The sequence below is a fragment of the Hemicordylus capensis genome, chromosome 1, assembly GCF_027244095.1.
Source record: "Hemicordylus capensis ecotype Gifberg chromosome 1, rHemCap1.1.pri, whole genome shotgun sequence".
NCBI classification, from domain to species: Eukaryota; Metazoa; Chordata; class Lepidosauria; order Squamata; family Cordylidae; genus Hemicordylus; species Hemicordylus capensis.
Genome location: NC_069657.1, coordinates 32,124,109 through 32,147,347, shown reverse-complemented (window position 1 = coordinate 32,147,347; position 23,239 = coordinate 32,124,109). Strand labels below are relative to the sequence as shown.

The window sequence follows — 23,239 nt, the reverse complement described above, 5'->3', positions numbered from 1 at the left end:
TTAACTTCCACAATTAATTTATCTGATAAACATATCAGAGCCAAAGTGGCTTAGACACTAGATATGACAAAGTGCATAAAAATATATGACAAGAAGTCTCCCCCCAGATTTATGGCACAACTTCACAACATATTGGAATAAACAGTTCTTATCCTGTAGAGCTATTAATCCACAGTAGAGATCCAAATCCCGTGGAATCCAGTGGGGAGGGTGTTCCTCTTCATAATGCAGTAATGTGGTGTTACATCTCCTACACCATCTATTCCAAGCGGAGACAATATGCGTAATAAAACCATACGCTTTCAGAGCCAAGTCCAGGTGCAATACACCAAACGGTATACAATATTACAGATTTTCCGGATATTAATCTGTTTCATAACTGATTGTTACTTCTTCAGATATACCTAGACGAGAACACAACGCATCACATCATAGAAACTTACATATCTCTTCAGTCCCCTGCCAAATGCTATTTCTCCCACATACAGATCCAATTCAAAACACTCACCATTCTAAGTATAAGCAATGTATGCTTTCATTCTGATACCGGCCTTATCTTACCATGGTGTTTAGACTAATAAGCCTGTGGAGACATGCTTACAATCTCTACGTACTCCCTTCCTTTTCAAACTGATCCCCAATTAAGCACGCGAAGCCCTAATAACCCACAGCTGCGTCCTTTTACCAAATAAATCAAGTAGCTTCTTCTTTCTCTCCTGATTCTGTAAAACTCATGATAGCAGCATCCATAGATATTCCAAAATAACTGTATGCATGCATCTTATTCTTATTGTTTCCCCAAAAAACACGAAAAATCTTGATTAGTATTAAGACCTCCAACATGAGTCTTAAACAGGTGTATGAAGAACGCCTCTTTCCTTAATAATGTTGTATTCATATCTTCATAGCTGAATCTTTGTGGTGTGTATTTAAAAAGGACAAAAAATTTGAATTTATCACATGTATGCCCCTTTTCTAAAAAACGGGCTACTATGGGTGACTCACAATGACCTGTCCTCACTCTAGATGTATGTTCCAAGATTCTAGATCTCACTTTACGTACACTCTTCCCTATGTAAAGTTTGGGGCATGCACATTTAAGCGCATATACTACTCCCTTGGAATTGCACGTAGCAAAAAAGTCTAAGTCCCTTTTACTCCCTGTGTTAGGATCTATCACACTAATTGTGCGTTCCGCTTGCGCACAAACTGAACATCTCCCACATGGATAAAAGCCTCTTAATGCTGTGTTCTGATCTCCTTTCTCCAGGGAGTCCGCCCTTGTCAAAAAGCTGCCTAAATTCCTAGTCCTCTTATAAGCGGGGGGGGGGGGATTACTGCAACCTTCTATCCCCGAAACTAGATGCCAATGTTTTAAGATCATGCGTTGTATCTGATAAGAGAGAGGAGTGAACTCTGTGGTCCATATTACTCTGTTTTTCTTTTCTCTCATCTTACTCTTCAATAAATCCTGTCTTCTTCTATATTTAGCTCTCTGGCGTGCTTTACATATGACATCCTCAGGATACCCCCGCTCTTGCAGTTGTCTAACCCGCTTCTTTTTCATATTGTCTTGCTACTGTAGAATTCCTTTTTAACCTTAGAAACTGGCCATATGGTAAGTTATGCCTTAAATGGCTTGGATGGAATGAATTAAAGTGTTTGCTCCCAGTGGCATCTAGTGGGCCACTGTGTGAAACAGGATGCTGGACTAGATGGGCTATGGGCCTGATCCAGCGGGGCTGTTCTTATGTTCTTATGACAACCAGGTGTATTCGGTAAGCCCACAAGCAGAAAAAATGGGGCAACTGCCTCTTTCCATTGGTGTTCCCTAGCACTTGGTATTCATGGGCATGCCACTCTGGAACATGTAAAATATTTGGGGAGAATGTGCCACCCCCAATATTATCTGAAATTTCTCATGGGGAGAATATGAGCAATGAACATTCTGATGTACTGTATTTCTGCATCATACTCTTGGATGTTCTCCAAAATTCACACGAGGGTCTTTTTGTTCAGCACAGAAGCTGGCTTTCTGGAAATGATGTCTCCCCCACCAGCATGTCCCTCATTCAGGGGAAGAAAAAGCCATAGCAGTCAGACACCATGGAGGGGGACAGAAAGAGCTGAGTCTGTTACTGAATTTAGGCCTCTGCATACTGTTCACTCTGAGCATAGTCTGAATTTATCTGCTGAACCAAAGTTCAGTTCTGTTCTTCAGTGAAACGCCAATCTGCTTTGTATGAATCTAAATATGTCCACAGTTGCTGAGCATGTGCAGAGTCTTGGGAGTCTGCCCAGGAGCAGAACTGAGAGGGGTGACAAGCAGAGCTGACGCTCCCCAAAGTCACTCTCAGACGGGTAGCCATCCTTCTATCTCATGGGTTACCTTAGGGGTGTCTCCATATAGCTTCACAAAAATGCCAAAGAATCACACACAACTGTTTTCAACACTTCCTCAAAGTGCAATGTTTTAAAGATGTGCATATTATGCATTAAGGGGGAATTGTTAGGAAAGAAGCTGAATAATGCCACTGACTGTGTGAACAGGACTTTGCTGTTACTGTATTGAAGTCACTGTAAATCCTTCCCTCATCTGAACAACACGCAACACCAATTGTAGTGAAGCAGGAGTAAATCACTTTTTGGAATACCTCCAGGAATTGGGCAATGTTGGGAATGGGCTTCCAGCGGCGGATATTCTCCACAAGGCTACGACATAGAAGTAGACTTGCAGACATGTAAAAAGACTGGAGCTTAACTAAAGACTGGAGCTTAACCCCAGTGGAGGTGAAATGGGGAGGGCTCACTTTCCTGCTTTCTCCTTCAGACTGAGTTTTCACATCCCTGAAGGCCATGCACCCTTCAGGGACCATTGAGATTACTGATCTGGACTCGAGGAAAGTGAGAACAGACACCCTCCTCTATGTTCCACTGGGGTTGTGAAGGGAGACTGGTGTGCAATTAAACTCCAGTCTTTTTGCATCTCCTTAGGGCAACTTCCGTGGTCATAGTCCTGAGGATAATGTCCACCACTGTGTTATCCCCACCTATGTCATACTTTCAGTGGTCTTTTAAAGTAAGATACAGTTGTTGTGTTCATGTGGTGATTCTTCCCCTACCCACATCTGCAATTCCTGCCAGGTGTCTGAGAAATCAGTAAGGTGACCACATGTACTCTTTTATCTTGGACAGTCCTCTGTTTTGAAGGGCTGTCCAGGATTTGTATGGTTGGCTATTTCGTTGGGAGCCTGGCCGATAGAAAGAGGAGGCACAGAGCCGGGTCAACTGTGGAAGAAGGTGTTATGGGGAGCTTGATGGCTCCTCTAGATGCTCCATGGCTCCCCAATGAAGAGCACACCAGGTTCTTTGAACCTGTCTGCTTTTTTACAACTCCACCCCTGCTGTTATTAACTGAAATTTCCAGAAGACCAAGACATCATCAGTAAAAGATAACATTATTAGGGGTTTTTCCTGGATTATTGCTTGGCTCTTTCATCCACTTGAAAAAGATTTACAATACATGTTAAAAGAGTTATACACTGGGTTACCATTCTGAGGGATTCCATGTATTTTCAAGTTACGAATAAGTCTGGAGTTCAACTGATCCACTTAGCTAGAATATTTGAACTGGTATTATTAAATGGTACTATATCGCCAGATATTCCAGGCGAATATACATTCATTTCTTCGCAGGGGGTAGTGTAGTTGACTATGTTATGGTTTCCTGCTCCCCCAGGTTACATCTTCTGAGGTGGGCGAGCAAACTTTTAGCGACCATCTCCCGACACTCACCTGTTTAGATCTACTTCGGGTGAGGGGGGACACCCCTTTCCCTTGTTTGTTTGAGCAAAGATCAGCTAAGCTGGGTTGTAAAATCAAGTGGTCAAAGGAAGTTGAAAATGAGCTGAATACGTTATATGATTCCCCTGAGGGAAGTAATTAGTATAATTTAATTGTATCAGATCAACCGGGTCCACAAGCATTTATTGCATATGAGGACCTAGAAGGTATGTTGTCTCAAAACATTTCACTCTTTAGCTATCCATACTCTTTTTGTGTGTATAATGGAATATGACCTAATAACTGGTTTGACTCACATTGCAGGAGGCTGCGTGATCAGTTGAAAGGCATATATAGAGATTATAGATTGAGTTCAGATCACAACCTTCCACCAACATATTTTTTGATAAAGAAGGCCTATAAAAGGAGCCTGAGATTTGCCAAGACTCAGGCGTTAAAAAACACCTGGGACAAGCTAATATTGGCTACAAACAAAAAAGACAGCCGTGCTTTTTGGAAAATTGTTTCGGTGGCAAACCATTCTAATATGTTATGCAGGATTCCAGCTAGTACATGGGAATCCCACTTTTATGCTCTCTATGATGATGCTCAACCCACGCAACTCTCTATGCCACCTTCATTTGAGGTGTTACCCCTATGGCCTCCGGTTATGTCAGGTGAAATAGCTGATTTACTTAGCCATCTCAAAACTGGTAAAGCTCCTGGTCCTGATGCTATTATTCCAGAGGTTTTGATAGCAAATGTGGATTGGTGGGCCCCAGTCTTAGCTAATTTGTTTACTTCAATAAACAGTACAGGTATCTTCCCTGCTAAGTGGAGAATAGCAATAGTGGTCCTGGTCTTCAAACGCGGTTCCCATCTTGACCCGTCTAACTATAGGCCCATTAGCCTGCTTTCGGTAGTGGGCAAAGTATATGCCCTTTATTTGTTATCTAAACTTGAAACATGGATTTCTGATCAGCAGATCCTAGGGACCGAGCAGGCAGGCTTCAGAGTGGGTTGCTCCACACTTGACCACTGTATGATTCTGAACCATCTTGCATGTAAATACTCTAGTGCTCCCAAAGGTAGACTTTTTGCAGCTTTTATGGATTTAAAAGCTGCGTTTGATCTAATTCCTAGGGAATTATTGTGGTCCAAGCTTGGGAAATCCTTGATGGAAAAAAGATTGTTGTTCCTGATTATGCAGCTCTATGTCAATTCTTCTATCCAAGTCAGATATGCTCCCAACGGGGCTCTAACTGATCCAATCCCCGCCACTCGTGGGGTCAGGCAGGGTTGTGTTCTGGCCCCTTCATTGTTTAATCTTTTTATCAATGATTTAGCGCAGTGTTTACAAATGGTAGATTCACACGCCCCGAAATTGGCCGACATTCGTGTGCCAGTGTTGCTATATGCGGATGATGCAGTGTGATTGTCCCAGACCCGTCTTGGTCTCCTTAGATTGTTGGCAGCCTTTGCCCATTATTGTAAAGACAATAACTTATCTATTAACTATGAGAAATCTAAGGTCCTGGTTTTCACTAAAACTAGGAAAATTTATAAGTGGGTGGTAAATAAGGAAAATATCGAGCAGGTTTATAAATTTAAATACCTTGGTATACATTTCCAATATAATCTTAACTGGAAATCTCAAAGATTGTATTCTATCTCTATTGCTCGTAAAACTCTCAATGCTCTTTTGTGCTTCTACTATTCCAAAGGTGGCCAGTATATACCTATGGCTCTCCAAGTTTTTTGAGCAAAGACTGTAGCTCAATTACTTTATGGCGTCCCACTATGGATTCAGGGAGTAACATCAGAGATGGAAATGGTCCAATCATTATTCCTTAGGGCTATCTTTGGGGTACCCAGATGTGTACCTTATTCAGCATTATGTTTGGAATCTGGATCCCTTACTATTTATTTTTTTTAAGCATGGGAACTTACTTTCACCAGATGGATTAAACTTTGCTAGGATATTCAGGAGTCCTCCTATTTTTGGTTTCTATGGAGAGACTCCTTTCCTAGCCCTTAGCTGTCATATATTAACAACAAAATATTGCAAATGGGTCTATCTCCTTCTGAAATTTTACTCATGGGAAATGAGAAGGCGAAGGTTATACTTATACAATGCCTTCATGACACTGAGCACCAGAATCTTGTTTCTAGGGGAAATAGGACCTGCTCTCCTCTATTCTTTGGTATCATGCCCCCTTCAGGGAATAGAGGGGCTAAATATTTAGCTTCCCTACACTTTTTAAAGTTTAGGATAGCATCCACTAGGGCTCATATGGATGTGCTGCCTTCAGCCCTTTTGGAAAAAAGATTTAATAAGGGATTGTCAGATTTTGGCCTATGCCCTTGTGGTGCAGGCCTCCCTGAAACAGTTTCTCGTGTGCTGTTATATTGCTCCCTTTATTCTGATACTAGGAAAGAACTCATATTCCCTCTGTTAGAGCAATTCCCAGGAAGAGCTGACTCCTTCTATCTGAATTTCTGTCTTGAGGATCAAGATAATGAGGTTACTAAGGTGGTGGCAAAATTCTTTTATGTCGCCATTAGACTAAGATCTTGTTTAAGATAGGAGCTATTGTTTGTCATGATTATTATGTATTATTTTACTGTTGGCATATTTTGCTTTTAATCTAGTTTTAATCTTTGTATGTTCTCTGTATGGCCTATGGCTGTAATAATAAATTGATTGATTGATTGGGTTACCATTCTGAGGGATTCTATGTATTTTTGTCTATTGATGGATTATTATGTGGATCTGTGGAATTTATGCATTTTTATCTATTTATGGATCATTATAAGAATCTTGATGTGTATTAAATGAATTGGTATTTGTATTTTGGTGGATATTTTTAATTTTGATTCTATAGATCCTGGTATGCGTTTATTTTTGTTCTGCTTAGGGATTCACACCACATCCACTGAAGAAGTGAAATCCCTCTCCTCACAACTGACACATTTCCAAATTCTGAGTGTGACACACAATAGATTTAAATTGGCTTGTCATTCCCTTTCTCCAAAGAATCTTGGGAACTGTAGTTTGATGAAGGGTGGGCTAAAGCAGGGGTTCCCATTTTGCATCCCCAGCTGTTGGGTTACAGTTGTTGCTGAGCCAAGTTCCTGTTGGATTTTTTATGGTTTTTTTTGCCACAATGGACTAACACAGCGGTGGGAAAAGGCTAGAGCAGGAGTAACCAATCTTGGGTCCTCTTGATGTTGTTGGACTACAACTCCCATCATCCCCACCACAGTAGCTTCTGGTCATTGAGGCTGGGGATGATGTATTCCAACATCATCTGGGGAACCATGGACTTGGGGATCTGACATTTATCAGCATTCTCTCCAAGCTGGAATTCCCAGGATAGGACTGATATAAAACATCTATATGTTTGAAGTGTAGATACCATAGATGCCCACAAGCTCCACCTTTCCCCAGTGCCGAAGGATGACATTTTGTCCCCATCTCTGCAGGTGGCAATTATGACATTGTCTTTGGTTTCTCTATTATTATGCATTCATTGTCTCCTTGGTGATGGCTAAAGCTCAATGGTCAGGCTTAGGAGAAGTTAGTAATGCCTGATGCAAGAGAGGAAGCAGCATCTCACAGGGACAGTTTGTTTCTCTTCCTCCTCTCTCAAGAATAGATGGGCTAATCATGACCTAGCAGTTGTGCCCCTTTTAAATATACAAACGAGTAGTAAGGCTAAAAGGTAAGAAGTATCTTTCTGTTCTAGGACAGGAATTTGTAATGGCTGGAGGGATTTGTAAACATGTGATCCAGCAGATGAGTCAAGTATTTCAGCATCTCTAAATGCCAAATTCTTCCACTTCCTTTATTTGTTTGGCTCTGTAAATATCCTTTGCCAAGGCTTAATTCTAGAGATGGTAGGGGGAAAGATACTACATTGCCTGGAATCTTCACCCTGGAAATAGACCAACTTGAACTAGAAACTACAGACAGGGGTGCACCTAGGTTATTTTGAAGCCCGGACCTGAAGGGCTTCGGAAGCGCCCCCCCCGCTTGATGGCTGTGGGCGGGAGGGGCAGGGGCAAGTTAAATCTTTTAAAAAACCTTTTACACCAGCTGCTGCTGTGCAGCGGGGACGGGGGCAGCCACTCAAGGGGAGACCTAGGCGGGGGAGGTGGAGGCAGCAGCATGAACTCCTTCCCTGAGCCTGCCTGCCTCCCAAATGGCAAAATGGGCCATTGTTGGCTCATTACAGGCCTTTGCGCACACACTTGTGAAAGTAAAAAACAGATCTAACTGGTGCAGCGGGTACAGGGCAGTGGCGGGGCAAGCATGGGGCAGCAGCGGGGCTCTGGGGATGTTCTGCCCCCCAGAACATTCGGAGCCCGCCACCCGAGACATGAGGCCATGGACCTAATCCCCAAGGTCTGTGGCTCAATGAGCCTCTAACTAAAGACAAATGTACAACAATAGACAACTTTCATTTTAGGAATCACCTGGAAAAGCTTAAAAAACGATTCCACCAAGTTTCAGAAAATTAGCTCATAACAAAAGTCATGATTTAAGATAAGGAACGATGCAGAGAAATGAACAACTCTTGCACTCTTTCAGAAAAAGGGAAGTGAAAAACTTCAGATATTTGGGCTATTCTCACGAGCAGCGAAAATCAGGCTAGGAGAACCTAGCTCAATTTTTGCTGCTCGTGTAAACCACCGGGCTCACAGGCGAGCCCACTTGTGTAGTCCTCCCCTAAGCCTGGGTTTGCTGAGCACTCTGCAAACCCGGGCTTCATGATCATGAGTAGCCACGGCGCTATGCTGTGGCTACTTATGAGGAGACCCCCGGAGGGGAGGCAAAAAGCTGCCTCCTGGCTCCAAGGGTCTCGCCAGCATGCCCTGCGTGTATGCAGAAAAGCGGCGGGAGGGGTAAGTACACCCTCCCCCACCCTTAAAGGAACCCCCACCCCAGTGCTGGACTGCAGCTCTGCGGATCCGTGCACATCCCTAATCACCAGGCCATAGTTCTCATGGCCACTATGAACTCCTGAGCCGCCCCAGACAAATTGGTTCCAAACTGAACATTGAAGTCCCCCAACACCACTCCAACGCCAAGCCCGAGCTCAAGTCTGTCAGCTCAGTTAGGGACTCCATTGGGTAGTGGGGCGATCTGTACACCAACAGAAGTCCCAGTCTATCCCTGGTCCCCAGACTTAGGTGCACATATTCAATATGGTCAGACACTTTGACAGGGATCCTGGCCAGGGAGATATTGTTCTTATAGACCACAGCCACTCCACCTCCCCACCGACATCCCCTCCCCTGCACCTCAACAGAGTACCTTGGAGTACCCTTGATTCACTCAAATCACCAAGATCCACATCAAATCAATTCCAATTCGAATTGATTTGCACATCCCTATAATCTACCAGATCCCAAGGTTTGAAAATCATTATTATTACATAAATGTAGTCAGTGGCCGAAATCCAGCACTGTGTCACTTCCTTGGCAGTATATGGGCTGCGCAAAATGGATGCACAGCCAACATTTCCCCAAGTTTCTTCGTTGGGCACAATACAGAAACTTGCAGAAGCACTAAAATGAAAAACTGACTATTTTGCAGCCCTGCTGCGCAGCATTACAAACATGTAACACTACATATCATGTCAGCCACTATCTCATTCATCCTCCAGGGATTTATTGCACTATTAGAGCTAAAGGAATGCTAGTGTAAATGTACAAATGCAGAAATCATTTACTTAGAAAGGCGGTAATTTGGCCATTTACCTAGAAATTTTTGTCAGCTGGGTTCACAATTTTCCCTATGAAAAGTAGGCTGTTTGTTATCTTTTCAACAATGAATAGCAGGAAGGGCCTGTTGAATTTGAAGCTGGGAGGAGGAGGAAATATTAGGCTAAGTTCTCCGGCCATGACTATACTAGTGATAGCTGTTGCTTCAGTGCCACTCTCATCAAGGTTCAGCACAGCTTTGTGAGACGCCTGTGGAAACAGAAAAAAAAAGCATTGTCTACATACACAGTGGAAAGAGATTTAGCTTGGCACTTGCAATTATGAGTGACTTTGGGAATTCTTGGGAAAAACATTTTCCTTTTAGCATTTTACATAGTATGTAAAATAAGGAATTGTAAAGTTCATCAATATCACAGTCTGGTACTGACAGTAAATACTGTAGCTGACTTGGTCCTTCTCTTGTTCTGGTAAGAGAACAATTATAGTATCCCATGGAAATATCAACTAAGACTTGTTGAATCTATAGAGGGAAGAGAAAACTGGCAGGTTGGGGGGATTTGGGGCTAGTTTGGTTGATAGCACTCTAGGCACACACAGTCAAGAAGGAGACACACCAAGAAGCTGTCCATTAGGATATCCTCCGTGGACTTCCTGACAGGCCCCTTTATTGGTGCTCTTAACAGGGTTTCACCGCATTGCACTAACTCACCCTAACCCTATCCCTTATTATTTTTTAAGGAATTACCTCCAGCAAGTGGCTACTAGGACTGTGTATCAATTTGGATTACTAGCTGGATCACAACAGAAGTAGTCTGATTAGGCCCAATATAGCCTGATTTGACTCACTGTGATTCAGATCCAAATAGCAATAACAACAACAACAACAACAACAACTGGACAGGTCTCACCAGAGGAGCCAGACAAAGAGTGCCTCTCCCATCAACAATATGGTGAGACGTAACATTAATAAATCTATACCGGATCGGTTGTCGCCTGGGTCAACAAGGAACCCGCCAGGTGCTATAGTCCCTGGACATCTGGTGGCAAGTGGGCAACAGGACTCAGGATCTTCAGTTGAGCAACCAGGACTGAAGACAGCAAAGTTACTGGAAGAAATGTCGCTTAACCGAAAAAAATATACAAAAAATGCCAACAAGGAAATAATGATCTGCTATTACAAGTCTAGTCCAACTAGAAGAGGTTATTTAAAAAGAATGTACCAAATTTGGAAAGAGAAGCATCCGGATACAGAAATAACAGAACAAAGGCTAGCAGACCAGAGAAGATACATAATAAGAAATAAAGTATTCACAGGAGTTGAGCTGGAAGAACTGCAAAGAGCAACACAGGCTCAAGATATGGAAGAAGAATTACCACCAATTGAAGCAGTTTCTCAGGCGCAGGTGGAGGAGGTGTTGGAAATCGAGGATGCCACTGTTACTGAACTATTTCAAAATCAAAACCAGGCAACCTCCACTTTGCCTTCACCTCAAAAACCCAAATGCCGTTTAACAGAAAAGCAACAAGAACTAAAGCAAAAAATAACTCAGCACATGAACCAAACAACCACCAGGGTTCGACTTCCAGCTCTAAAAACAGTTGCCAAAAAACAACTTGCTCAGGCATTAAAAGATGTCAATGCTGCACTTGCAGAGATAACAACCAATAATTTGCAAGAAACAAACGAACTAATGTGCAGTGCAGCAACAATAACAACACAAGAGCTCGGATATAAGATCAGTGGACCTGTCAAAAAAGAAAGCAGTACATCACCTAAATGGAAGATTAGATTAGAAAATAAAATCTCCAGGCTTAGATCAGATGCTAGTAAATTGAAAGATATGAAAGACAAGAAGCTGAAGAATGAAAACACCAAACAGTATCTGATCCAAAAATACCACCTCGATTCAAGGAAGATTAGAGAAGTCCTGGAAATAATAAAGCAGCAAATAACAGCAGTGTTAAAGAAGATTAGCAGGTATGAAGCCAGAATTACACAACACAGGCAGAATCTCCAATTCCAGTTGAATCAGAGACGTTTCTACCAAAGCATAGAAGGAGAAACTGCAAGAAACGTAGAAACACCAAATAAAGAAGAAGCAGTGCAATTCTGGGGGAAATTATGGGACAATCCAATAGATTATAATAAAAAAGCAGGCTGCGTGAAAGACGTCAAAAAATGTAACCAACAAATGCAAGATCTAACAATAACACCAGAATTAATAAGTGAGAGAGCAAAGAAAATTAAAAATTGGACTGTGCCAGGTAACGATGAACTGCATGGCTTTTGGCTTAAACACCTAACAAGCCTTCATAAACAACTATCAAAATAGTTCAATCACATTTTGCAAGGAGGTGATATTGAACAATGGCTAACAACTGGGAAAACTCATCTCATCATGAAAGACCCAGCAAAAGGTGCAGTTCCAAGCAAATATAGACCGATAACCTGCCTGCCAACCATGTTCAAATTATTAACTGGAATATTAGCAGATGAAGTGATGCAACACTTATTAACTAACAAACAGCTTCCAGTTGAACAGAAAGGAAATTGCCCAAACACCAGAGGCACCAAAGACCAGCTGCTGATTGACAAAATGATTTTAGAAAACTGCAAGAGAAGAAAAACCTATCTAAGTGTTGCATGGATTGACTACAAGAAAGCCTTGGATTTATTGCCTCACACATGGATACTAAAATGTTTAGAAACAACTGGTGTCAGCAAAAACATTCAGATATTTATTAAAAAAGCAATGAACATGTGGAGTACACAGTTAACAATCAATGGCGAGACACTTGGACAGGTTAGCATTAGAAGAGGCATTTCCCAAGGGGACTCACTATCCCCTCTGTTGTTTGTAATCGCCATGACACCGCTTTCACAAATACTAAACAAAACAGGCCTTGGATACCAAACATCTAAAACATCAAGTCAAATCAACCATCTGCTGTACATGGACGATCTGAAGTTGTATGGAAAGTCCCAGTCAGAAATCGAATCACTGCTAAACACTGTCTGTATATTCAGTAGCGATATAGCAATGGAGTTTAGACTAGACAAGTCTGCTGCATTAATAATGAACAGAGGAAAAATAAGAAAAACAGAAGGAATAGAACTGCCCAATGGAAGCAAGATCAAGAACCTGGAAGAGAAAGAACATTACAAATACTTGGGCATTCTCCAGGCTGATAACATTGCACACACTGAAGTTAAAAAAAAAATTGGAAGTGAATACATCAGGAGAGTTAGAAAAATCCTCAAGTCCAAACTCAATGGCGGGAACACCATACAAGCCATAAACACCTGGGCTATACCTGTTATCAGATACACTGCAGGAATAATAGACTGGACCCAGGCAGAGCTAGAGATGCTGGATCGTAAGACCAGGAAAATCATGACCATCAATCATGCTCTGCACCCCCGCAGTGATGTAGATAGGCTATACCTCCCTCACAACGCTGGTGGAAGAGGAATGCTGCAAGTCCATCAAACAGTAGAGGAGGAGAAAAGAGGCCTTGAAGAATATATCAAGGACAGTGAAGAAGATGCACTTCAAATGGTCAATAATGCGAAACTATTCAACACCAATGAAAAAAAGCAGGCCTACAAGAAAGAACAAGTCAAGAACGGAGCAGAAAAATGGAGAAATAAGCCCCTGCATGGTCAATATTTGCACAATATAAGTGGAAAATGAGACATCACCAAGACCTGGCAATGGCTTAAGAATGGCAACTTGAAGAAAGAAACAGAGGGTTTAATACTGGCTGCGCAAGAACAGGCACTAAGAACAAATGCAATAAGAGCCAAAGTAGAAAACTCAACAACAAACAGCAAGTGCCGCCTTTGTAAAGAAGCAGATGAAACCATGGACCACCTAATCAGCTGTTGTAAAAAGATCGCACAGACTGACTACAAACAAAGGCATGACAAGGTAGCAGGGATGATACACTGGAACATCTGCAAAAAATACAAGCTACCTGTAGCCAAAAATTGGTGGGACCATAAAATTGAAAAAGTTGTTGAAAATGAAGATGTAAAAATATTATGGGACTTCTGACTACAAACAGACAAACATCTGCCACACAATACACCAGATATAACTGTAGTCGAGAAGAAAGAAAAACAAGTGAAAATAATCGACATAGCAATACCAGGGGATAGCAGAATAGAAGAAAAAGAAATAGAAAAAAATCACCAAATACAAAGATCTACAAATTGAAATTGAAAGGCTGTGGCAGAAAAAGACCCAAATCATCCCAGTGGTAATTGGCGCCCTGGGTGCAGTTCCAAAAGACCTTGAAGAGCACCTCAACACCATAGGGGCCACAGAAATCACCATCAGCCAATTACAAAAAGCAGCTTTACTGGGAACAGCCTATATTCTGCGACGATATCTATAACAATTGACAATAAAATTCAGCCATCCCAGGTCCTTGGGAAGGACTCGATGTCTGGATAAAACAAACCAGTCAATAACACCTGTCTGACTGTGTAAACAAGAAATAATAATTCGATTGCTATACTGCCATTCCAAAAATGGCTCAGAGCGGTTTACATAGGGAAATAATAAATAAATAAGATGGATCCCTGTCCCCAAATGGCTCACAATCTAAAAGAAACAGAAGATAGAGCCCAGCAACAGTCACTGAAGGTACTGTGCTGGGGTGTTTAGTAGGGATGTGTGAAACGTTTCGGATACAAAATGTTTTGTACCCCAAACAGCCTGTTTTGGGTGTTTTGTAGACAAAACAAAACACTCATTTTCCAGATCCAAAAGTTTTGTATACAAAACAAAACACCCCTGTTTCGGCTACAAAACATTTTGTTGTTTCGGACCTCCATTTTGTGGTGATCTCTGAGTCAGTCTCCATTTTGTGTTTGACATCTCTTTGAATTTCCCACCCTTCCAGCCTTCTGATTGGTGACCTAAATCATGGGCTGACCTGCTGACAATTCCCTCCTTGTTCCCCATTGGCTCTTTTGCTTCTTCCCACTCTTTACTGATCCCACATTGGCCAGGGGAAGGGTTGCTAACCTATGGGGTACTGGGTTCTGCTGTTTCTGTGGTGTTCTGAGTGTAGATTCTCTGGTAGCATATGAGAGCGGATTCTTGTTTTTCAGTGAAAATCTCATATGCTACCAGAGAATCTACAATGAACACCTCAGAAACAACAAAACCCAGTACCCCACAGGCTTATGGGTGTGGGGGTGGTTGGCACCCTATGTGCACTACACAACCCCTCGCTCTGGGCAACCCCAGTGCCCCCCAAGTGGAATTATGGGGCTGCTGAAACCTCCATTATTCCCCATGGGAGAAATCTTAAAGACACGTAAACTTCAACAAATCACAAAAGATCAGCCCTTTGCCCAATTCCTTTGAAATAATTCTGGAAGTTTCCTTGCCCCCATTGGGCACTACCACCCACCACACTCTGCTCTGGGTCATCCCTTTCCCCTTGATTTGAAGCGATACATTTGCTGGAATCCCCATTATTCCCTATGGGAAAATTCTTAAAGCTGTGTAAACTTTAAAAAAATCCACAAAAAAAAAAAAAATCAGCCCTTTGCCTAATTCCTTTGACATTTGGGTGGTAGCTTCCACCCATTGGACACTACCACCACCTCCCAGTCTTTTTGCCCTGGGACCCTTTTTAAAAATCCAAATCGATTCGGATTTGGATTCGGAAAATTTGGCTACAAAACAAAACAGGGCTGATTCGGATTCAGAAAATTTGGGTACAAAACAAAACGGGGATGTTTCGATTTGGATACAAATTGAAACAAGAAAATTCCAAAATGCACACCCCTAGTGTTTAGGGCCAGTTACTCTCCCCCTGCTAAATAAAGAGAATCACCATCGTAAAAGGTGCCTCTTCACCAAGTTAGCAGGGGCTCTCTGCAGCAGCAGTAGAATCCTGCAGCAGCAGTAGAATCCAATCTCCAATCTGCAGTAGCAGTAGAATCCTCCAATACTTGTACAGGAAACCTTGAATGTTGCAGGAGTAACATTCCACAAAAGTTAAAGTGACAACTATATTCTAAATGTCAATTCCTGAAAAATGGTGTTAGGTTCCTAGGAGTTCTTGAGAAGTGGCACAGCTGCTCATTCAGTTTTAACTTTTAAATCCCAAACCCAAGAATGAGCAACTCACACAGCTTCTCAGCTGAGAATGCATTGGGGATTTAAAAGCTGAAGGGGTAAACCAAAACTACTCCCAGGATAATTAAATTTGTGTGGAAGTAAGTTTCTGGCAAAGGTTCAAAACTCCAGAAGCTGGACCCATGATATTTGTGAGTCTGCTTTGCTTACGGAAAGGAGAGGTGAGGATGTCCCCATTTTTCACTTTAGTTTGCTCCTGCTGCTGGGAAAGTAACAGCTGCAGCAGCTTGATTTTCTTAACTTTCAAAAAGTATCGAGAAGAATCCCCCCCCCTTCACCATCCTGGGAATGGGATGGGTGGTTTTGGGAACTGTAGTCTTTTTAGAGGTTGTTGCAATGGCCTCATCATTTCAGTACTCACCTTTTCCAGAAAAACCCTGGGGGAAAGATGGGGGAATACCCTTTTCAAGGCACTTTAAAAAGTCAAGTCATTGCAACTGCTGTTCATTTGCTGCTTGGAACAAAATTAAATTAAAAATGGAGAAAGTCTTGCCTCTCCTGCCTTGTAGTTAGTAGGGGTGTGCGTTTTGTTTCAGATACAAAACATTTTGTGCCCAAAACAGGCCATTTTGGCTGTTTTGTAGCCGAAACAAAACACCCAATGCTCAAAACAGAAAATTTTGTCGCCAAAACAAAATGTTCCTGTTTCGGATACAAAATTTTTGTTGTTTCAGCTGTTTTGGAACTCCATTTTGCAATTGTGAAAAGTCTTTCTCCTTCAGTCTCCATTTTGAGTTTTGACATCTGTTTGAATTTCCGGCCCTTTCAGCCTCCAGATTGGCCAGCAAAAGCATGGGCTGATCTGCTGGCAATTGCCTCCTTATTCCTTTTAAGGAAATTTAAGCGTAAAATTTACCCTCATTGGCCAGTGGGGCAGTGTGCACACTGTGTGGGACAGTGCACATTTCATTGTTGTTGTTTCACGCTGTTATGTGTAGATCAATTGCATTTCTGAGGGGGGATGTGGATGTGCATGACATATGGAAATCTGCCTGGTTCTTTGCAAAGCTCTGCTGTTGATGATGATGTGTGATGTTGATGTTATTTGGGGTGGATTCAGGGCAGAAAGGGGGTTTTGGGGGCAGAAGAGTGGGTCAGGTGGTCGTGCCACAATGGGTGCCTGCTGCCACCCAGATTCCAAAGGAATTGGAAAAAGGGCTGATTTTAAAAGAATTTCTGAAGTTTACATGTCTTTGGGGCAGATTTGGGGCAGAAAGAGGGCCTGAGGCACACTAAAGTTGGTTGGGTGGCAGTGCCCCAAGGGGTGCCTGCCACAACCCAGATTCCAAAGGAATAGAGCAAAGGGCTGATTTCTTAGGAATTGTTGAAGTTTACACATCTTTAAGGTTTCCCTCCCATAGGGAAGAATGGAGGTTTCAGCAGACACATAACTCCACCTGGGGGGCACTGGGGTGGCCGGGAGCGAGTGGTGGTGTAGTGCACATAGGGTGCCAACCACCTCCATGGGTTGCTAACCCATGGGGTGTTGGGTTCTGTTGTTTCTGAGGTGTTCTGAGTGTAGATTCTCTGGTAGCATATGAGATGTACAATGACAAAACATGAATCCACTCTCATATACTACCAGAGAATCTACACTCAAAACATCTCAGAAACAACAGAACCCAGTACCCCATGGGTTAGCAACCCATGGGGGTGGTTGGCACCCTATGTGCTCTACACCACCACTCACTCTGGGCCACCCCAGTGCCCCTCAAGTGCAGTTGTGGGACTGCTGAAACCTCCATAATTCCCTATGGGGAAGAACTTTAAAGATGCGTAAACTCCATTAAATCTTTTAAAAATCAGCCCTCTGCCCAATTCCTTTGAAATAATTCTGGCAGCTTCCTTGCCCCCACTGGGCACTACCACCAACCCTACTCTGCTCTGGGCCATGCCTTTCCCCCCGATGTGAAGCTATGCTTTTGCTGAAACCTCTATTATTCTCTATGGGAAAAATCTGAAACTTCAAAAATTCACCAAAAACCAGCCCTTTGCCCAATTCCTCTGAAATTTGGGTGGTAGCTTCCACCCATTGGGCACTACCACCCACCACCCACTAGTTTTGCCCCAGAGCCATTTTTTAAAATCCAAAATGTTTTGGATTTGGATTTTGCAATTTCGAACAAAGAACAAAATTAGGGTGTTTTGGATTGGCTAATTTTGAACAAAGAACAAAATGGGAGTGTTTCAGATTCAGGCCAAAAACAAAACAGAAAAAACCCCCAAAATGCACAACCCTAGTAGTTAGGGTTGCCATGTCTCGCAGAAAGAATTCCTGGACACAAGTATCAAAAGGAGGGGATGAAAAAACTGTAGCTTTTAAACTGGGATTGGAGAGTGTTTGACAGTGGAGCTGTTTTGCACATTTTTTCCTGCAGCATTTTTGTACAGGAGAGGGTTAGGAACATTTCACCTCAATAAACACTGTAATGACTGTAACAGAAGTGCAGAGAAATGAAAGAAACCTGTGTTGTTTACTATGTTTAAGAACACCTTATAAAATTACTGCTATTGAAGTACAGTTGGACTTGGATAATCTTTATTTTCTTCTTCTCTACTTGGCATCCCCTATTACTGCACCCCCCCTTCTTTCTGAATCCTATCTAGACATAGTGAGGGTGGTAGAGGGCTTCTGTGTTTATCCAGAAAAGAGGGGAAGGGGTTTATTAAGCCATGTCTAGAGAGCCAACCAAGCAAGTCGGCAGGCTCCAGCATTGGTGCCTGAAGAAGTGCAAGAATATAGGGCTTTTAAACACTGGGGAGAAGCGGCAGAAAACTGGGCAACATTCATTAAATCAATTTCCCCACTCAATTTCCTGGACATTTTGCAGGATGACCCATTTCCCAGATCCTGGGCAGGAGCTCCAATACTTGGCCTCTCCAGGTCCATTCTGAACATGTGGCAACCGGTGTTCTCTATAACCAGGATCCCCAGATATTGTTGACTACATCTCCCATCACCCCCAGCAGCAATGAACTCTAGCTTGAATGGATGGAAATTGCAGCCCACAACCTCTGGGAACTCTGGTTACAGGGTACACTGGTGGCAACCCTACTCATAACTCAAGGGCTAGGGCAAAACACTGGCTTGGACAATCAGCCCAATTTGGAAGGGTTGCTTTGGAAGCACAATGCTCTGGCGAAGCATTTGGGGCCCCTCCTAAACATGATAACTTAGAAGTGAGCCCTTGCCCTCTTGCACAGGCCTAGTGCCTACAGGCTATTTTGTCTGTTGTTTTTTTTAAAAGCTTGAACATGGAATGTACTTACAGATACTTGGTTAAAGGGGAAAGGCATAGCATGACTGCAATCTCATATCACATACTTACTTCAGAAGCATTCAGAGGGTGTTCGCTGGTGATTCCAGACAGGTCAGCATTGCTGCTAAAGACATCAGTCACACCCAGTCTCTGGAACAAGTCTTTCAGATCATAGGATGCAGAAATGTTAAATTTTGGAATATATAGGTATATAAACCTGGTTAATAAAGGAAACAAAAAGTGAAACATTTTGTTTTATGACTTCAGTTAAGAAAGAAAAGAGCAATACATTTGAAAAAGGAGTATAGTTTATTTTTGTTCTGGTCTCTCATTTATTCCAGTTGTGGCATAGTTCCTCTGAAGTATCAGGGAACACCATATCTAGAGGCAGAATGATGACCAACATGGACAGTACACATTTCTTTTGGGACTTGCTTGGACTGGTATCATGGGTCAGCATAATTGAGGAGCTTCCGAGGGTCCATGGCAGGGCTGTGCACATCAGTAAAATTGGATTTCTGATATCAGAAATTCCTTCCACCACCACTAGGAGACATCAAATTGTGGGGCTAGTAGACTGGGTAGTATGCTGGTGGTGGGGCCCTTTTAATTGCCTAACCAGCACCGGTGTGGGTGTGCCTGTGCAGCACAGTGATTCTTGTGAGCTGGTGGGGGGTGGGGTAGGGCAGACAGGGAGTGACGCAGGGCAGCCTGGGAAGCCCGTGCAGCTGCTGGGAATATGTGTGGGTGTCTGGGGATTGTAGTTCCACTCAGGAAGAACTTGTCCCAAGATCTGATGCCTCCTAGTGGTAGGGGAAGGGATTTGTGACATCAGAAATCCAATTTTACTGATGCGCACAGCCGATCCCCGAGATGACCTCTATCCCTATAGAATTTATGGCTGCCAGTTTGCTGTTTTTATTTGCTTTTGTTTTTACTTTTATATTCCACTCTTCCTCCAAGGATCCCAGAGCAGTGCATTGCTGTCAATCCCACTGACCCTTGCCTAACCTCCCCCTACCCCTCCTGTTAGAACATGTTCCATATATGAAAGAAGAGGCTGCAGACAGTTACAGACAAATTTAAAAGAGGAGGGGAAACAAGCATTGCACATTATTAAAATTCAATTTCCGCTATAATGAAAAACCTAACACCCTTTTATATAAAATCAAGCAGGCTTTATCCTCTCATAGAGTTCATATACCTCAGGAAATTTCATCTGATTCTGGAAATAAAAAAGTTTCAATGAATTTTGCCAATGGAAATTAATGGGAATTGCATACAAAAAGAATCAAAATTGAAACGAAGCAACCATCTGAATGAAGCAAATCACTGAAACTAGCTGCACCTCTATTTCTCCCCCATCCTTCCCCACTCCCCGCTGCCATCGTTTTCTCCCCCCCCCTCGCCTGCAAGCCTGTCTGCTGGTGCAGCTGCTTTCCTCTCCCACTGCCGGCAGATCATTTGCGAACTCTTGCGAGAGTTGCCACACATAGGATTAGTGATGGGTATGCCTTAGAGAAATATATAGATAGATAGATAGATTAGAGAACAATATGAATCAAGTCCCCAAATGAAACAAAAAATGAAACAAATTTTTTTCAGTATTATTATACCAGTAATTAATAACACTTTTAAAAACAGAACAGAGAAAAGACCTACTCATCTCTAAAATATGTTGGCCATTTAGATACATCTTCTTTTGCTAAAGCACCCTCCACATGCTTCAGTTTTCCTTCATCTGGCAATATGAACCATGCCACAGAATCTCCTTTGTAAGGTACTTCCACCACCCAGCAAGCCATATCTTCATCATGGAGAACTTTGTAATAGCCTTCTTGGTACATCAGGTCGACTTTTACAGTCTTGTTTCCATCTACAAAGAAATCTTCTTCTCTTGTTAAGAAATGGCTAAAAGGCTCTATCCAGGAGGCTTAGGAGAAAAAGAAAAGGTCATGGTATCCTGTGTGGATGTAAAATTTGGGCATAATGGCTGAAATGATACTCAGGGGTAATGGGGACAGCAGGGTATTGCAGTGATGCTGCTGTGAACATGGAAGCAGTGGTGCTGTTGGGGAAGATAGCAGCCATGCTACCATGTTATCGTATTTTCTCCCATTGTGGCACATGGAAGAAATGTTGTGGTGAATGGAAGCAATGCCGAAATACCTCCCTATCCCCATTAACCTTGCACATCATCTTTTAATTCTTTTAAAATGGTTAGTTATTATTTTTCAACATACCTTTGAAGAAGATATAGTTCACAAGAAACATTACGGTATCTTGCTCAAGCTTCTCAACTATGTGGGTTATTTTTCCATGGGTTTTTTTCTGTACATAATCATGTATCTGGTTTATTGCTGCTGTTGAATTCCTAAAGTTAGTTGAAAAGCCTTCAGATTGATAGAATTCTCTGACATCATCCAAAAACTTAGGCTCAAATTTAAAAGTCTCATTGATGAACACGGCATTCCCTATGTTCACTTGTGCTTTGTTGTTTGGACGGTTAAGCATGTGGATGAGCTGGTGAAATCCTCTATGTATCTCATTTTCCTCAATTTTGGACCGGTTAAAAGCAAGTCCTTGGTGAATCTGATTAAGGGTTTCAGATTTAGCTCCTAGACTGAGCAATGCAAAGGCTGTGGAGATGCTCAGAGGAGAGAAGAAAATGTTTTTGGCTGTTGTATTGGAAGCAATTTCCTTGTAGAATCTGATTGCAAAATCAGCATTACTTGGAAGAATCTTATGCCAGTTATTGGCCTCATGCCTTTGGTGTTTCAAAGGGGGAGGCCGATATTTGGGTGAATTTCTGTCTCCATGACTTTCCTTATCATCAGAGTGTCCTTGGAGGCAATGACAATGGAGTTGAAGACCAATCAGTAACAAGGAGAAGTAGTGGATGGACTTCATTGTTCTGCTCAAACATCCCATGGTATAGATTTAAAGTTCAGCCTGTTGCTAATATCTCCTGTATATGCTGATTTAAAGTAATGGATTTCAAAGAGTGTGATCCATTGGGAACTTCCCTTGCAGAAACCCGTTTGGTCCTGGTCCAAAATGGTGGAGTAGGCCTGTTCCAAAGATGGTGAATGGTGCTCTAAATTTATAGATGTGTATAATTAGTCAACATAAACTATCTACATTTGTTGTGAGTCATAGAAGAAGACATTTTAGAAGTTAGTTTCAGTCAATTATACATTGCAATGAAATTTTAATACAGGATAAGATATATTTGGAATGATGTTTTTCAACATTATACTGACAAAACCCACCTAGCATTTAATTTTCAGGCATTAATAGCACATTTATTGTGATCCTAAAGCCACTACACTCTGTCATGTCTGCCGAAAGAATTTGAATTATACCATCACTACAGTAACATCACTGCCAGAATTTTAGTTGCCCTCTCCTACACAAGACTGAGCACATATTTCAAGCTCTTACATGCTAGCACCAAGGTATCCAGTCTCAATGATAAAGACCAAAATTGAGAAAAGTGTGTATCATACATACAGAATCTCCAGAAGAATCGCACAGGATCCAGCAAGTTTGCGTTACTTTGTGCTTTGCCAGTTATGTATCAGATTTGTATTCCATATTCATTATTAATCATTAAGCAGAGCAAATATGGTCTATCAAAGTACGCCAGAGAGCAAATTGTGATGCAACAGATTTGTAGCTTCTGTTCACCTTGAGCGGTGAGCAATCAGGATAAGCACACCTTGCAATGGTCCGTAATCCTGGTAGATTGAATTTATTCATTTCCGAGGAGTGAAATAAAATAAAATAAAATCAATTTTTATTACGGTCACAGACCAGCATAAAGTATAAGGGCGATTACATGTTAAAAGTGAGAGTAGTTAAAAAGTAATTACATATAAAATGGTACATATTAATACTAAAAGGACTAAAAATACTAGTAGATAATACACCAAAAGCATGAGGGCCTAAAAGCCTGAGAAATAGTAAAAGTTATAAAAATGCATGAAATGCATACAAATGGGGGGGGGGGATAAAAATGGATGTAATAAAGTTAAAAGGCATGAGAAGACAGAAATATATAAAAGCCTGAGTAATAAAATTGGAAAACTGCCAGATTAAAGGTTATAAGGAACAGTAAAAAGGGAGGCACGTGAGCAATTGCAAGACCTGCCCAGAGTCACCGAGAGTCAGATTAAGGCTGATAGGACTCCCTGCCTGTCATTCGCCAACGAACGCTGATCGCTACCGCATAGTACCTGGCAACGCTATATGTGATGGCAGGATTGGAGTCAGAAAGTAGCAAGGAGCTGTAGAATTGGCTCA

The 23,239-nt window shown here is 42.1% G+C and overlaps 1 protein-coding gene across 2 annotated transcripts; it reads right to left on the bottom strand.

The window, feature by feature from the left end:
- On the bottom strand, nt 1–22,509 carry LOC128340662 (alpha-1-antitrypsin-like). Of its 2 annotated transcripts, XM_053286081.1 has the most exons (6): nt 22,448–22,509; nt 21,178–22,031; nt 20,597–20,867; nt 19,004–19,151; nt 9,550–9,762; nt 1–404 (listed from the first exon to the last, which is right to left on the bottom strand). In XM_053286081.1, exons 2-5 carry the CDS (start codon nt 21,863–21,865, stop codon nt 9,550–9,552), a joined length of 1,320 nt encoding a protein of 439 aa, XP_053142056.1. In that variant the 5' UTR covers nt 21,866–22,031; nt 22,448–22,509; the 3' UTR covers nt 1–404. The 2 variants fall into 2 exon arrangements, with proteins under 2 accessions (XP_053142056.1, XP_053142055.1); XM_053286080.1 differs by lacking the exon at nt 1–404 and having other exon boundaries at nt 8,229–9,762.
- Nucleotides 22,510–23,239: the final 730 nt, after the last annotated feature.